Source organism: Rana temporaria, chromosome 7, assembly GCF_905171775.1.
Source record: "Rana temporaria chromosome 7, aRanTem1.1, whole genome shotgun sequence".
NCBI lineage: Eukaryota > Metazoa > Chordata > Amphibia > Anura > Ranidae > Rana > Rana temporaria.
Genome location: NC_053495.1, coordinates 101,101,617 through 101,119,643, shown reverse-complemented (window position 1 = coordinate 101,119,643; position 18,027 = coordinate 101,101,617). Strand labels below are relative to the sequence as shown.

Sequence of the window (18,027 nt, the reverse complement as noted above, 5' to 3'; positions counted from 1 at the left end):
ATTTAGACATGAGGCCCTACTCGAGTGCAACGTCTGGATAGATGCCTGGAACTTGCGATGTCAGACCCCTCCCCACCTCCCGTATATTACACCAGCTGAGTTGTGCTATCGATTTCTGTATTCAGAAGTGACAGCGATGACCGGAAAACACAGGGCAGAGCCGGAGGTGGCGGAACACCACCCTGGTGAATGATCACAGGCAAATGAGGCAGCCCTGAGGCCCCTGTGAGGGCGAGGCCTTAGGCAACCACCTAATTTGCCTAATTAAAGAGCCGCCTCTGAAAGAAACATAAGAAAACACTTCCCCCTTCCACACACAGAGTACAATTAACTGAAGATGAGAAGGAACAGTCCTACAGTGTGCTGGGAGTTTTCACAGTGCTTGTTTGGCTCAGGCTGGCGCTCTGATAATTCAGGTTGACACAGCTCATGAAAAAGACAAAAGGAAAAAACTATGGTGCAATACTGTGGGTCAAAGGGAAAAAACATAAGACCAGTGTGGGCAATTACACTCACGGATCCCCAGATCAAAAAAGAGCTTTTAGATGTAGCCTTTCATGCCGCTCAGTGCGGCGATCTCCTCATACGAACAGATGTCCGTCGATCGCGTCACTAGGCTCCTCCCCCGCGCGTTGCGTCACTCGGCACGTGACTTAGTCATGTTTGCATCTACTGCCAATAGGAACAGATCTACAGTACTTGTCCTAATTGTAATTCAATCCCTGATCACATTATAATTTCCTTTAGAAGCCTATGTTTTTCATTTTCTTTTATTCAAGCCTCTGCTGCTTTTCCATATCTCCAATTGCAGTAACAGTAATGGGACAGGAGGAAATGTTATACCATTAACTAAATCATGCTTTCATGCTTTTACCCAATGAAATTTCCTCTACATCAAATTTATGAATTTTTATAATTATTGTAATTTTATTTTAATTGTAATTTTAATTTTAACTTACACATCATAAATTCAAACCTTCTAAATGAATTTATTAATAGGTGGACACAGTCTACAGATTGCAAGAGCACGCATGGAGGATGCTGGGACATACAGTTGTGTTGCTGTAAATGAGGCAGGAGAGGATTCCCTGCAGTATAATGTGCGAATACTATGTAGGTATTCTTCTCTGATTTAAAAACCTTAACTTAATAAACTAGTTCAACTATTATGTTATTCGATGATCTAGTGTTTTTGTAACACCTTTTATTGTTTTGCATATGCAACGTAAATGAATCACAGTAAAAAATGCAATTGAATGTTCAATGAAAGTTACCCAGGCAGATGAGTTGTTGGCACTCCACTAATTATTTGCAAATCATGTAAACAAATAAAAATTAATTACATTTTATTAAATTTCACATACTGAGTTAGCCTGACCACATTGTAACCCTTTTCTCCCTTGAGGTAATTGAGAAATTAATGTTAAATATTTGTACTGGATGAGAATACTGTATATTTTTTTTACTATAGTCAGCATATGGCATCTTCTATTTGTGCCCATTTTCCTAAAACAATAAAACATGTTTCCTTCAGAAACCTTGCTCAAATGTTATGAGCCAAATGTTTTTTTTTGAGAAATTTGGGGTACAGTTGTTATCTGTACAGGACAGCATGAATAGGAAAAAAGATTTTTTTCTGGTCAGACAGATTTTTATAATTTCCTGTCCTGACAGATGGTGAGGTGGTATCTCCCAAGTGGGAATAATAAAAAGACCAATAGAAACTTGAACAAGTCTGGAGTTAGGCTTTATATTTGAATTACCATACACTGTATCTATGCAAATTTCTATGTAAATATATATATATCTTTTTTTTATTTAGTGCCACCAACCTTTGAGGGGGGAAGTGAAAATTTGTCAGAGGATGTATCATTTCTGGCAAATCAGACAGTGTTGCTGGACTGTGTGGGGGAAAGCATTCCTGCTCCAACTGTGAGCTGGCAGAAGGATGGACAGGCCATTAAAGATGGAAAGCACTATCAGATTTTATCCGATGGAAGATACTTGCAGGTTGGTGTTAGCATTTTTATCATGCAAATGTTTTAACCTGCTAAAGTGTATGTCCAGCCAACATGTTTTTTTTTTTACATTTGTGAAAGAGTTGGGAATGGTTAGAAAACAGTTGTCAGTTTATACTGCTTTCTGGGGCTCTGTTAACCACTTAAGACCCGGACCAATATGCAGGTTAAGGACCTTGCCCCTTTTTGCGATTTGGCACTGTGTCACTTTAACTGACAATTGCGCGGTTGTGCGACGTGACTTCCAAACAAAATTGGCTTCCTTTTTTTCCCATAAATAGAGCTTTCTTTTGGTGGTATTTGATCACCTCTGCGTTTTTTATTTTTTGCGCTATAAACAAAAATAGAGCGACAATATTTTTTATTTTTGCTATAATAAATATCCCCAAAAAAGATATATAAAAAAATGTTTTCCTCCGTTTAGGCCGATACGTATTCTTTTACCTATTTTTGGTAAAAAAAAATCGCAATAAGCGTTTATCGATTGGTTCGCGCAAAATTTATAGCGTTTACAAAATAGGGGATAGTTTTATGGCATTTTTATTAAAAACATTTTTTAACTATTAATGACGTTGATCAGCAATTTGTTTCCTGACTGCGACATTATGGCGGACATATCGGACAATTTTGACACATTTTTGGGACCATTGTCATTTTCACAGCGAAAAGTGCTATAAAAATGCACTGTTACTGTGAAAATGCCAATGCAGTGAAGGAGTTAACCACTAGGGGGCACTGTTGGGGTTATGTGTGACCTCATGTGTGTTTCTAACTGTAGGGGGCGGGGCTGGACGTGTGACGTCAGTGATCGCCGTTCCCTATATCACGGCTGGGCTCTTAAAGGGGACGTATATATACATCCCTGTGCCCAGCCGTGCCATTCTGCCGACGTATATGGGCGCGCGGCGGTCCTTAAGTGGTTAAAGAGTTTTTTCTTCACTTACTGTCATGGTGACAACACCAGACAGAAAATGAGTGAAATCACCAAAATTAAAATACTTTATTTATATAGGAAGACTAGAACTCACGTCAGCTTTTTATTGCCATGTGTCCCTATTGCAAGTTTACCCTCACTTCCTGTCTTGTGACACTGTTGTCACTGTGACATAATGCCACAAAGAAAGATCTGGAGATCTTTATTACTATCTGGAGCTCCCGATATTGCTAAAAACCCAGAAAGGGTTCTAGTTCTTTTTGGGTTTATACATAACAACATTTCAAAAAGAACTGGACGTGAAAACCACTTTCCAGTTTCTTGTTCTCCAACTTTGCTGGGTATGTTACTAGAATTCATTATGTCAAAATACAGGATTTCTAATAAAGCAGGTCATCTTTGGTGATCCAATAATCACTCAATGGGTGGTATATACAGTAATTTGACTGGATGGGCTTATTCTTCCAAGTGAATGTCGAAATAGATAGGTGCAAGCCTGTTTATGTCAGATTTATTCTTTATATTCAATTGTGATCTACTGCCTATATTAAAATTAATAGTGCTATAATAAATTATAACCAAATGTTACCATTATGTTTTTCCTTTAGATCTCAAATGCTGAGTTATCAGATACTGGTCGTTACATCTGCATTGTGGAGAATGTAGCAGGAAGTGCACAGAAATTGTTCAAGCTGAACATCTATGGTAAAGCTGCCCTAATATAATACTCAATTCCCTTTGTTCAGATGCATTAGGAAGAAAATACATATAAACACTAGGGGGCAGATCCACAAAGAAGTTACGCTGGCGTATCCACAAAACAAGATACGCCTGAAGCTGTGCTAGATCTGACTGGTGTACGTCTTAGTACGCCGTCGGATCTAAGGTGCATATTTATGCTGGCCGCTAGGTGGCGTTTCCTTCGATTTCCGCGTCGAGTATGCAAATTAGCTAGATATGGCGATCCACGAACGGCGCATGCGCCGTTCAGAAAAAGCGTCATTTACGTCGGGTCAAGACGCATTAACATAAAACACGCCCCCATCTCACCCATTTGAATTGCCGGCACATTTTTTTACGTAGTTTCCGTAAGGTTTTTTTCGGCGTATAGTTACTCCTGCTATATGAGGCGTATCCTATGTTAAGTATGGCCGTCGTTCTCGCGTCAAAATTTGGAAATTTTACGTTTTTTGCGTAAGTCGTTCGCGAATAGGGCTTTGCATAGAATGACGTTCACGTCGTAAGCATTGGCTTGTTGTGGGTTAAATTCGAGCATGCGCACTGGCATACCCCCACGGACGGCGCATGCGCCGTTCAGAAAAAGCGTCATTTACGTCGGGTCAAACTGTATTAACATAAAACACGCCCCCATCTCACCCATTTGAATTGCGCGCCCTTATGCCGACACAGATACACTACATAACTTACAGCGCAAATTCTTTGAGAATACGGGAAATACGCTGTAAGTTACGGCGGCGTAGTGTATCTGAGATACACTACGCCGGCTGGAAAGAAGCGCCGCGCTTCGTGGATCTGGCCCATGATATATAGAGGATCAGTGCTATGTAAACAGAGCATTAAGCAACAGTTACTGTAACCTATGTTAACAATATGTAAAATTTACATTTATAATAAGTAGAAATGAGCCTGCATTTGTTTGAAACTAGGTTTGGGTTTGATCCTAGAAGCCAGCTGTTATTCTTAGTCCAATGAGCTGTGTGCAGGGGATTACCCTCCCTGCAGAAAACAGGGATGCTTGTGACATATTTGACCTAACATGGCCTTGTGAACAAATACAAACTCTTCTCCAATAATAAATTTGATTAGCTGATTAACCACTTGCCGACTGCACTATAGCCTACAGTGGCACTACAAACCTTATGGTCAATGCCTGCAGACCTTAGCTTTGGCTTTTGCAAAATCCAGATACACTTAATCTACAGGCCTTCCCCTGTCTAGATAGTAGCTCACTTCCCTGTAGAATGTTAGCAGATTGGTCTGGCAAGAACAACATTTTGTAAACACATGCTGATTACTACCAATGATTCTTTTTCTTTGGTAAATTTTTGGACATAGTCCCTTATCATCCCCTCCAATAATTTACCTACTATTGATGTTAGGCCTGTCGTTTTCGGGGATTTGTCTCTATCCTTTTTTGAATATTGGTACCACATTGGCTTTTCTCCAATCAGCTGGTACAATTCTTGTCAGTATGCTGTCTGCAAAGATTAGGAACAATGGTCTAGCTATAACCTGACTGAAGACTCTCGGCTGTAAGCCATCTGATCCTGGTGATTTATTTGTATTAAGTTTATCTAGACTTTACTTGACTATGGCCTCTGTTAGCCACAAGGGTATGTCCAGTGATGTGTTACTAACAGTACTGTCGGGGTCTGTATACTACTCCTTTTCCTGCGTAAAATCCTAATTTCGCAAAAATAATTTGGAAAAAATGACAACTTCAAAAAACTCATCATGCCTCTTACTAAAAACATTGTAATGCTTGCTTTTCAAAAAGGGGTCATTTGGGGGGTATTTGTACTTTCCCAGCTTGCCAGTGTCTCTCTCAAGAAATTAGATTGGCTGTCAGTGCATCAGGTGTGATCACATTTCAATGATTGGCACCATAGCTTGTAGACTATATTTTTCAGCACGACGTGCTGAAAAAAATGTTCAATGCTTCCAAGCATGCGTCGACTTGATTCTGAGCATACGTGGATTTTTAACCGATGGACGTACCCACAGACGATTGTTTTTTTATATAGGTTTTTTATCCATCAGATAATTTTAAAACAAGTTCCTATTTTTTTAACCTATGGATAAATAACCGATGGGGCCCACACACGATCGGTTTGGTCTGATGAAAACGGTCCATCAGACCGTTTTCATCAGACTAACCTATCGTGTGTACGCAGCATATAACGTTCACAAGGACCAAATTATATACACTGATTTGGGTTATTTTTATGTATTTTTTGGTCAAAATTTATGAAGAAAAATTACTAATTTTCAAAATTTTATAACAGGCGTGAAGAAAAAAAAATGTAATATCATTTTTTTTATTTATAGCGCAAAAAAATAAAAAAAACAGTGGTGATTAAATACCACCAAAAGAAAGCTCTATTTTGTGTGAAAAAAGGACAACAATTTCATATAGGAACAGTGTTGCATAACTGAGTAATTCCCATTCAAAGTGTGAGAGCGCTGAAAGATGAAAATGTACCTGGTTAGGAAGGGGGGTATAAGTGCACACTAGGCAAGTGGTTAATGTGTAACTAGGATTTGTTGTGTTTAAAAATACGATGGCAAAAGCCTACTACAGAAGTTAAATACTGCATTAAAGTGTTACTAAACCCAGGACCCTGCATTCACATTATCTGGGTCTCCCACGGTACACAGAACATGGAAGTTTAATTATTTTAGTACATTTAAACTGCTAAATATCTTTTCTCTTCAGCAGTTAGAACAGTCTTGTGACTTCTATCAATGTACAGCCATGCACTGGTTCTAGCTTATAGGAGGAGTTTTCTGGCTGACCTATTACACTGCTAGACCCCTGACCCTCTGTCTGGACAGTGCTGATTGGCCCTATGCTGATCACATGCACCATCCCAAGAAAAACAAAAAAAACTCTCTAGCAATACACACCAAACTGAGCATGTGCAGCCTAACTCCTTAGACTCTGTGTTATCAGTTGATTATTAGCAGTCAGTTGAAGGAGAGGAGGAACATAGAAGACAGGATCAAACAGCCTTTTTATACAATGTGAATGATTAACTCCTTAGGTTCCTCAGTGAGTATAATAAGCATGCTTTACTACATATACAGACTGATTTTACTGTTGTGGGTTTAGTAACACTTTACAGGAGTATGTATTGCTTATCTGTAATACTTGTTCTGTATCAGTGATGCAGGTAGTACTGAAACCAGGGCCGCCATCAGGAATTATGGGGCCCCTTACACAGCTTCAGGCATGGGCCCCCTGGAGCAGAGAACCGGGGGGGGGGTGCTGCCGCCATAAATTGAGAAGCGGGGGGGGGGGGGGGGGCTGCCGCGGATTGAGAAGCGGGGGGGCCTTTACACAAAAACGAAGAAATAAAGAAAAAAATATATAAAAAAAGGGGGGTAGCCATCCGGGGGCCCTGGGGACCTCTGGGCCCTTTAATAAAAAATATATATAAAAATATATATATATTTTTTTTTAAAAAGGGGGTTGCCATCTGGGGCCCTGGGGACCTCTGGGCCCTTTAATAATATATATATATATATATATATATATATATATATGTGTATGTATGTATGTATGTATGTATGTATGTATGTATGTGTGTGTGTGTGTGTATATATATAGATATATATATATATAAAGAAATTGCAAAAAAGGGGGGTTGCCATCCAGGACCTCTGGGTAAAAATGAAAAAAAGAAACCTCTGGGCCCTTTAATAATAATAATAAAAAATATATATATATATAAATATATATATATATATATATATATAATAAATTTAAAATAAACATTTATAAAAAAAAGGGGGGTTGCCATCCAGGGCCCTGGGGACCTCAGGGCCCTTTAATAATAATAATAAAAAAAAAATATATATATATATATATATATATATAAATAAACAAAAATAAAAAAATAAACATTTATTAAAAAAAAGGGGGGGTTTGCCACACATGGGGCCCTGGGGACCTCTGAGCCCTTTAATAATAATATATATATATATATATATATATATATATATATATATATATATATATATATAAAAATATATATAAAGACAAAAAAATATATATATAAAAAAATATATATAAAAAATATATATTTTTTTATAAAAAAGGGGGGGTTGCCATCCGGGGCCCTGGGGACCTCTGGGCCCTTTAATAATAATAATAATAATAATAATATTATATATATATATGGGGACCTCCGGACCTCTAAAAAAAAAAAGTCTCTTTATTAAAAAATAAAATAAAAATATATATAAAAAATATTTTTTTTTATAAAAAATAAATAAAAAAAGGGGGGTTGCCATCCGGACCTCTAAAAAAAAAAAAATTGCCCTAAAAAAAAAAAAAAAAAGGTGTAATGCCTGTACCCACCTGATGGCGGCCCTGACTGAAACCATTCGATCAGCATGATTAATAGGGAACTAGAATTTTCAAAGGGGATGTCAGCAACAGTAGTTTTTTTACTTTCTGAGTACAGATGTCTTTTTAATAAGTAAATTAAGTCAAACACAATCATTGGAGTAGCTACTTATGTAACAGTTCTTAAACAAACGTTTAATTATACATGCTCTGTAATTCTTCTTATTTTTTCTTGCAGTTCCCCCCAAAGTCACAGGGGATGCCTTTGAAAATGTTACTGCCATAGAAAATGATTTCATCTCCCTATCATGTGATGTAACTGGATTTCCACCACCTGCAATAAATTGGATAAAGGATGGCAATGTCCTCAGTTCTAGCAAGCATCTATTAATTGTCCCAGGTAAAAATCTGTAAAAATTGAGCTTTAGTATTAGCTATTCATGCTCATTATCTCCTATAGAACAAATGACTATTTAGACACAGAGCTGCGGTTCGGGCCAGCCCCCTCTCTCTACTGATTGGCTAACTGAGTTTGATTGCTAGCAGCGGGAGCTAATGTTGCAGCTGCTGTGTCTCAGCCAATTAGGGTGGGAGAGTGCCGGAGGGCCAAAAATATACTAGGGGACATCACTGGATAGAGAGGGGGCTCAAGTAAGCATTAACCTCCCTGGCGGTATGATTCTTTCAGAAGGTCTGTAGGTCTGTCATTTTTAGAAATAACTCACTTAAATCTGACCAAACAAAATTCTAAAAGGCATCCCGGGTATGACATTTTTTTAAAAACAAAATTATAAATTATAATATAATAAATAATTATAAATAATTATAACAAATAATAATATAATTATAATAAAAATGATTCAATAATAATGTTATCAAATCAAAATCACTGAAATTTGCTCAGTTGCAGAATTGTCGCTGTCATTATTATTTTTTTTTTATGACCAATTTCCCCACAAATCGCTATCGCACAATTCTGCAAGTGATTATAATTTATTATCGCTGTTTTTTAGCTGATCTAAAACTATTTTTGACATAAAGGGACACTTTTGGTTGCTATGGACAATCTACAGTTTGCAGGGAGAAAGAAACGTTTTTATTTTATAAAAGTACATGTAGGACACTGGGCAGACCACTAGGGACAAGGGGTGTGTGTTTTTTTTTTTACATACAGTACTGTAATCTATAAGATTACAGTATACTGTATGTAATGTGTTTGTTTAATTCTTTGAATTTGGCGCCGTTCTCCGTCCCCGTGCGTCGTAATGTTGCAGGGAACGGAGATCGGCGGCACAGGAGGACGCTGTGTGAATCGAGCGAGGTCCCGCTCGCTCACACAGCGCGGTGGCATCGCTGGATCCAGGGATAAGGTAAGTAAACAGTGCCTGTGGATCTAGCGAGGCAAGCCCGAGTCTGACTCGGGGTTACCGCTCGCAGCATGAAAATCTAACCCCGAGTCAGACTCGGGAATACCGCCAGGCAGGTTAAGGGGGCTGGGGAGTCTGCTACACACAGAAGACTTTTTATCTTAAAGCGGAGTTCCACCCATATAAAAGTCAGCAGCTACAAAAAGTATACCTGCTGACTATTTATAATCAGACACTCACCTGTCCCACGGCCCAGCGATGCGGGTGAACAAAGACCTGCTCCTCTCCCCCTCCTCTCTGTGGCGCCGGCATCACTACTGTGGGCACCTGGCTCTGGCTTCACGCTGTGATTGGCTGGGGAATCTTCTGGGACCTGTGACGTGTCCTAGGAGATTGCAGGGAGGGAGAGGTGAACTTCCTTCTGTCGCCGCGGAGCTTCAAGAGTAGGTGGGAGCTGGATGCTTCTAAAAAAGAGGGTATCCGCTCGCTCCCCCCCTCCAAAAAAAATGACAAGCCAAATGGGACATCGTCATCTAAAACGGAAGTTCCATTTGTAGAATGCATTAAGATAAAAAACCTTCTGACTTTACATCCACTTTAAGACTTTCCACTGTGCTAATATTGGAGTTCATAAACCGCATTAACCTCCTGGGCGGTGTTCCCGAGTCTGACTCGGGGTGAGATTTTTGGGCTAGGATCGGTAACCCCGAGTCAGACTCGGGCTCGCCTCGCTGGATGTACAGGGAGTTTTACTTACCTTGTCCCTGGATCCAGCGATGCCACCGCGCTGTGTGAGCGAGCAGGACCTCGCTCGATTCACACAGTGCCTCCGTGTGACGCCGATCTCCGTTTCCTGCGACGTTACGACGCACGGGGACGGAGAACGGCGCCAAATTCAAAAAAGTAAACAAACACTATACATACAGTATACTGTAATCTTATAGATTACAGTACTGTATGTAAAAAAACACACCCCCCTTGTCCCTAGTGGTCTGTCCTGTGTCATGCATGTCATTTTATATAATAAAAACGTTTCTTTCTCCCTGCAAACTGTAGATTGTCCATAGCAACCAAAAGTGTCCCTTTATGTCAAAAATAGTTTTAGATCAGCTAAAAAACAGCGATAATAAATTATAATCACTTGCAGAATTGTGCGATAGCGATTTGTGGGGAAATTCGTCATAAAAAAAATAAAATAATGACAGCGACAATTCTGCAACTGAGCAAATTTCAGTGATTTTGATTTGATTACATTATTGAATAATTTTATTATAATTATATTATTATTTGTTATAATTATTTATAATTATTTATTATATTATAATTTATAATTTTGTTTTTAAAAAAATGTCATACCCGGGATGCCTATTAGAAGCTTGTTTGGTCAGATTTAAGTGAGTTATTTCTAAAAATGACAGACCTACAATATAAAACGCCAAATTTCCTTGCAAATAATGGTACCGCTTTCAGCATGTTTTTTCTGAAAGAATCATACCGCCAGGGAGGTTAACAAAACCCCTGGTCATTTAAATGGGTGACCTAAATGTGGTTTCTACAAGTGAATCTGATCTATAGTCTTTTTGTAAAGCCTTCTCCAGCCACTCCATAGAGCAAGGTTCCTACCAAATCAGGACAGTGCTTAGTCTGTTGTGTTGTGGGAAGTCCCTATTGCTCACATCATAATGGATTTAGGTTATATAAAATCAATATCTTAGTATTTATCTTGTGTTCAACTAGGAAAGTTATTTAAAGTGAATTGTAGAAGTTCACCCACTGTCAATAGAAGGAATTCATGAGTTATTATTGCTTGCTTTAAGCATTTGTTACAATATGTGGCTCAGAAGATATATACATTACATTGAAGATGCCTTGATCCATCTATCTGCCTTTTATTGCTGTTGCTGAACAGCAGAGAATTCAGTTTTTACTTAACAGCAAACTCTTAGCGTTTTCTTCTGTCTTTAATCAATTTCTTTTCTTTTTTTTGTCAGTTTAATTTGTTTATGTAACTATTTATGTGTTCTTTTTTATGATGAATAGTGAAATTATGTATCAGCAATGCATGTCTCCTCATTTGTCCAAACATCTTCTAAATCACAGAATAGTAAAGAATAGACACTACTACTAGCACTTAACTAAATACAAAATATGTGTCATTAAGATATAAAACAGAGCATGACAAAATCGATCTCAGCTAAGGTGGCTAAGTAATGTAGCTAGGTGTCTTATTTTAAATATTTAGGTTTGACTTAAAATATGGAAGGTTACTTATATTTGGAAAAAAATTGTGCTTTAGGTTCCAAGCAGATATTGTTATGCCTTGCACACACGATCTGGCTTTTGCCCGGCCAAATCACATCAGAATTCCGACGGAATGCCATCGGAGTAAAATAGAACATGTTCTATATCTAAACTCTGACAGAATTCCTCAGAATATCCAATGAAAAAACTCTGATGGGGCTACACACGATCGGAATATCCATTGGAAATTCAGATCGCGTGTACAAGGCATTACAGTAGCTCTTTCTGAAAGGATAATCAAGTATGTAACTTAAAACATCAATGTAGCAAACATTGGGGGTCATTTACTAAAGGCAAATCCACTTTGCACTACAAGTGCAAACTACAAGTGCAAAGTGCACTTGAAATTGCACTGAAAGTGCACTTGGAGGTGCATTTTTTTGTAAATCTGAGGGGTAGATCTGAAATGAGGGGAAGCTCTGCTGATTTTATCATCCAATCATGTGCAAGCTAAAATGCTGTTTTTTATTTTCCTTGCATGTCCCCCTCAGATCTACAGCGACTGCACTTCCAAGTGCACTTTGCACATGTAGTTTGCACTTGTATTTTCCACTTGTAGTGCAAAGTAGGTGTGCCTATCGTAAATAACACCCATTGTCTTATATGCAGCTATGAATGCAATTTTAAAGTGAGACCTGGCCATACTAGTCTCCAACTGTCTGTATAGCATAAGTGGGCTAGCAACACTTTTTAGGGCATGGTAAATGTCAAATGCCATTTCTGTGATTTAAACGATTAGTGAACATCAGAATGTGACACAAATTTGAGATCTGTTTGTTTTGTAAGTTCACCTGAGCCCACTATATTCCTGTCAGCAAAACAGGCACACATACTACATCCTTCATATAAATGTTGCAGGTATTTCATATAAAGATATATTTTAGATCACTTGACCTAATCTGAAAATTAATAATGGTAGTCAGATTAATGCACCACTGATTCCGCTTGTAATCAAAATGTAATATTTTTTTTTAGGTGGTCGAGTTTTGCAGATTCCTCAGATGAAACTAACAGACGCTGGTGATTATGTATGTGTGGCCATCAATCAAGCCGGTGAAAGCAAGAAAACATTCTACCTTAGTATTTTTGGTGTGTTTTGTGATTATATTTTGTACAGAAGATACAAAAACAAGAATACATCACAAAGATTGACTAACTGATTGTTTGTGTATTATTTCAGTTCCTCCCACCATCATAGGTAGTGGCAGAGATTCTAGTACTGAGGTGAACATTAACATTGCTACATCTGCGTCACTTGAATGCTTTACAAATGCTGTCCCACCTGCTGTCATTAACTGGTATAAAAATGGTCAAATGCTCTTGGAATCCACAAATTACATTATTCTGGATGAAGGACAAATAATGAAGATAAAGAATGCCCAGGTAGTGTGATTGGGTAGGGGTTATGGGATAAGATTTTAACTCAGGATTCTAAGAGAAAACATAAATGCTTTTTAATTATTAATCATAAACACTGAAATATATAAAAAGTGGAAAGGAACAGGCAGTTCTTTTTTTTTTTCCTCAAAGGGGTTGTAAAGGTTCGTCTTTTATTTTCTAAATATGTTCCTTTAAGCTAGTGCATTGTTGGTTCACTTACCTTTTCCTTCAATTTCCCTTCTAAATGTTTTTTTTTCTTTGTTTGAATTTCTCACTTCCTGTTTCTCCTCAGGCCTCGTACACACGACCGAGTTTCTCGGCAAAAACCAACAAGAAACTTGCTGGAATTTTTTTTTGCCGAGGAAACCGGTCGTGTGTACATTTTTCAACGAGGAAACTGTCGAGGATCCCGTCGAGCCAAAAAGAGAGCATGTCTTCTTTTTCCTCGACGGGAATGGAGAAACTTGCCTTGTCGAGTTCCTTGACAGCCTAACAAGGAACTCGACGAGGAAAACGATGTGTTTCGCCCGTCGAGTTCCTCGGTCGTGTGTACAAGGCTTCAGTTGGCTTTCCACCATCACCCGAGCGGTGGAAAGTCATTTAGAACAGCTTACTGAACACCTTACTGAGGAGAAACAGGAAGTGAGAAATTCAGACAAAGAAAACAAAGAAAAAAAAACATTTAGAAGGGAAATCGAAGGAAAAGGTTAGTGAACCAACAATGCACTAGCTTAAATGAACCTATTTACAAAATAAAAAACAAACCTTTACAACCCCTTTAAGATTATCTCTGAATAGCACACAGTATAAAGAATAGTGTGAATGCTCGATATACCTTTCCTATTTCCTATAAATGCCAGGCATTTGTTATATCATTTTTACTTGTTTATGCTATGGAAAATTATTTTTTTATACAAATAACTGTTTAAATATGTGTTTTAGGTATCTGATACTGGTGAATATGAATGTGTAGCAACCAATGTTGCTGGGCAAGACAAGAAGACATTTTTAGTGAATGTTTATGGTGAGTGAATGTACACAAATGTAATTAAGGGCCCCTAAAGTCTTTTTTGATATATATATATATATATATATATATATATATATATATATATATACAGCCCTCAAAATTTCCACTCGCCTACTAGCATTTGGCGAGTGGATTTAAGCTGCGGGCGAGTGATGACAGGGCTACATGACCAATCTCCCTCCAATCTGTGCCTACACTTAGAGTCCCGATGAGATTGGCGGCCGAAGAGGAAAGGTGCATGCTCGGGAAAAGTAGTCTGGTGAGCCGTGCACGGGCAGAGCAGTACACAGGTGCTCTCCTTACAATTCTCATTAAGCCATGGGACCTAACAGTATGACCTCTCTGAGCCTGCCCCCCTCCCCCGGGCCCCGACCAATGTAGCTGGAGAGCAGAAAGTGAGATGATGAGATGAATGGGAGAGAGGATGGGTGGGAGTTGCAGAGGAGACAGGAAGAGAATGGGGAAGAGACCCAGTTCTAGTGCCCTGTCCCTCTGTTCTGCCCCCAGTGCCCTGTCCCTCTGGTCTGCCCCCAGTGCCCTGTCCCTCTGGTCTGCCCCCAGTGCCCTGTCCCTCTGGTCTGCCCACAGTGGCCTGTCCCTCTGGTCTGCCCACAGTGGCCTGTCCCTCTGGTCTGCCCACAGTGCCCTGTCCCTCTGGTCTGACCCCAGTGCCCTGTCCCTCTGGTCTGCCCCCAGTGCCCTGTCCCTCTGGTCTGCCCACAGTGCCCTGTCCCTCTGGTCTGACCCCAGTACCCTGTCCCTCTGGTCTGCCCCCAGTGCCCTGTCCCTCTGGTCTGCCCCCAGTGCCCTGTCCCTCTGGTCTGACCCCAGTGCCCTGTCCCTCTGGTCTGCCCCTAGTGCCCTGTCCCTCTGGTCTGACCCCAGTGCCCTGTCCCATTTTGTTAAAGTTGTTGTTGGTAATATTGAATTTTGTAACTTGATTCTGCATAAAACATTGTCATTCCATGAGATAATCTATGAGGGCGTGTTTACGGGTGCAATTAGGCGCAGGGCAGTGTATGAATTAGGAGGGGCAACTGGTGGCGAGTAACTCTTGAGGCCTGGCTAGTAGCTCAGGACTTGAAATTTTGAGCCCTGTATATATATATATATATATATATATATATATATATATATATATATATATATATATATATATATATATATTATATACACAGTATCTTAAAAAGTGAGTACACCCCTCACATTTTTGTAAATATTTTATTATATCTTTTTATCTTTTCATGTGACAACACTGTAAAGTAGTAAGTGTACAGCTTGTATAACAGTGTAAATTTGCTGTCCCCTCAAAATAACTCGACACACAGCCAATAATGTCTAAACTGTTGGCAACAAAAGGGAGTACACCCCTAAGTGAAAATGGCCAAATTGGACCAAGTTTGCCATTTTCCTTTCCCGGTGACATCTGACTCATTAGTGTTACAAGGTCTCAGGTGTGTTAACTTTGGTGTTATCGCTCTCACTTTCTCATACTGGTCACTGGAAGTTCAACATGACAACTCATGGCAAAGAACTCTCTGAGGATCTGAAAAAAAAGTTTTTGCTCTACATAATGATGGCATAGGCTATACGAAGATTGCCAAGACCCTGAAACTGAGCTGCAGCACGGTGGCTAAGACCATATAGTGATTTGCCAGGACAGATTCCACTCAGAACAGGCCTCTCCATGGTCGACCAAAGAAGCTGAGTGCACATGCTCAGCCTTATATGCAGAGGTTGTTTTTGGGAAGTAGATATATTAGTGCTGCCAGAATTGCTGCATAGGTTGAAGGGGTGGGGGCTCAGCCTATCAGTGCTCAGACCATACGCCGCACACTACATAAAATTGGTCTGCATGGCTGTCACCCCAGAAGAAAGCCTCTTCTAAAGATGGTGCACAAGAAAGCCCACAAACAGTTTGCTTAAGACAAGCAAATTAAGTACATGGATTACTGAAACCATGTCCTGTGGTCTGATGAGACCAAGATAAGCTTATTTGGTTCAGATGGTGTCAAATGTGTGGCGGCAACCAGGTGAGGAGTACAAAGACAAGTGTGTCTTGCCTACAGTCAAGCATGGTGGTGGGAGTGTCATGGTCTAGGGCTGCATGAGCGCTTCCAGCACTTGGGAGCTACAGTTTATTTATTATTAAAATATTTATTTATTAAAATAGAGAGGTGTTGAACCACAGATTGCAGGTTCTTCCTGTAGTTTTTGAACAGTAATCACTCTTCAAATGAATAGTAATGGTTGATTGCCTTATACAGTAAAACCTTGGTTTGAGAGTAACTTGGTTTAAGAGCGTTTTGCAAGACAAGCAAAATGTTTAAATACATTCTTACTTGATATACAAACGATGTCTTGATATACAAGTAGCGCCACTTCACAATGGAGTATAAAAGAGAAGAGAGTCGCCTCTAAGTGTAGCAATGTGGTTACATTTAATGAAGGTACAACATTTAGCAACTCATATGGTCGATGAATAAAACAGGCATATCAAAGTATGCAGGCATCCGTGGTAAAGCTGTTCACAAAGACCATCCTCCTCACCACCATCGACGTCATCCCTTCCACACTGCGCTCCACGAGCGGTTCAATCGCTCAACTGCAGGGTATTCTTCTTGTTCACGATTGTAGACTGACAGTGGTGAGAGCCTGCAGTGTGGGAGATGGTCTTCCTGGACAGTTTTACCCCGGATGCCTGCATAAATAGATGTGCGTGTTTTAATCATCAACCATGTGAGTTGCTAACTGTTGTACCTTCATTAAATGTAACCATATTGCTACACTTAGAGGCACCACTCTTTTATAATCTGTAGCTCTTGCTGGAGTTTGCTTCTAATCCCCTTGTGGAGGCTTCCATTTGTGGATGGACATTTTATGGTTACACAACCACATTACTATAATCTTTTTATATGGACTTTAAACTGAAGGACTTATGAATTAATGGTTGTGGAACAAATCATTTAAGTTTCCATTATTTCTTATGGGAAAATTTGCTTTGATATACAAGTGCTTTGGATTACAAGCATGTTTCTGGAACGAAATTATGCTTGCAATCCAAGGTTTTACTGTACTTTAAATAGATTGCTCTTAGTTTGAATTATGCAATAGTCTTTACTGCTTTCAGTATCTTTAGCTGTCATGAGTGGAGCATCTATGCAGCTGAGTGCAAAGGTATTCCTTATAGCCCAGGAATCCTAACGTACATTCCTAGAGCGTTCAATAATAAAACAGAGTACAAGCTACTGTTATACAATAGTTTAGGCTGCAATATCATACAGTATATAACATACAGCATATCTTCTGCTGATGGCATAAACTAGTGGGTTGTTTTATATTGGCTTGGCTTTCAAGATGCCAATATCATGGCACTATTTTATTTAAAGTAATAATTTCATTTAATGCATTGGAATTCATTTTCAGTTGTTTTGGAATAATCTTTTTTTTCAGTACCACCCAGTATACAAGGTCCCCAAGTGGAATATAATAATGGAATCATTGAAAACTCTGTTACCTTGCACTGCAATGCTTATGGTATACCCCCTCCAACAATTACCTGGCTTAAGGATGGAAATCCTATAAGTAAGTATTATTTTGCTATTGGTGTAATGATTCTCTAATGGTGGACAATGATCTTAAGCACAATTTTTTGTATGAAAGTTCTATCGGGTCTAACATTACAAAAATAGTCTGGGACAGTGTTAATTTGCATACACTATGAAGTCTGGCTATGTCTGGCTACAGTTATTTTCTCATGACATGTTTCTTTTAAGGTTCTCATACTCACAGTGGATGCAGGATACAGATTGCAAATATAGGCTTTTGTAAACTGATGTTCAGGCTGCAGTAAATTATTTAATGATAATGTAACAAGTGCTTCAAAATTATAAAACTGTTTGTCT

The 18,027-nt window shown here is 39.1% G+C and overlaps 1 protein-coding gene across 2 annotated transcripts in view; it reads left to right on the top strand.

Moving 5' to 3' along the window:
- HMCN1 (hemicentin 1) overlaps positions 1 to 18,027 on the top strand; it is a 384,153-nt gene that overhangs the window by 209,851 nt on the left and 156,275 nt on the right. For both annotated transcript variants that reach the window (XM_040359793.1, XM_040359792.1), the window contains exons 55-62: positions 1,000 to 1,113; positions 1,823 to 2,010; positions 3,561 to 3,657; positions 8,283 to 8,444; positions 12,688 to 12,801; positions 12,893 to 13,095; positions 14,035 to 14,116; positions 17,576 to 17,707. In XM_040359793.1, the coding sequence (XP_040215727.1) occupies positions 1,000 to 1,113; positions 1,823 to 2,010; positions 3,561 to 3,657; positions 8,283 to 8,444; positions 12,688 to 12,801; positions 12,893 to 13,095; positions 14,035 to 14,116; positions 17,576 to 17,707 (1,092 nt within the window). The remainder of the gene's footprint in view (positions 1 to 999; positions 1,114 to 1,822; positions 2,011 to 3,560; positions 3,658 to 8,282; positions 8,445 to 12,687; positions 12,802 to 12,892; positions 13,096 to 14,034; positions 14,117 to 17,575; positions 17,708 to 18,027) is intronic.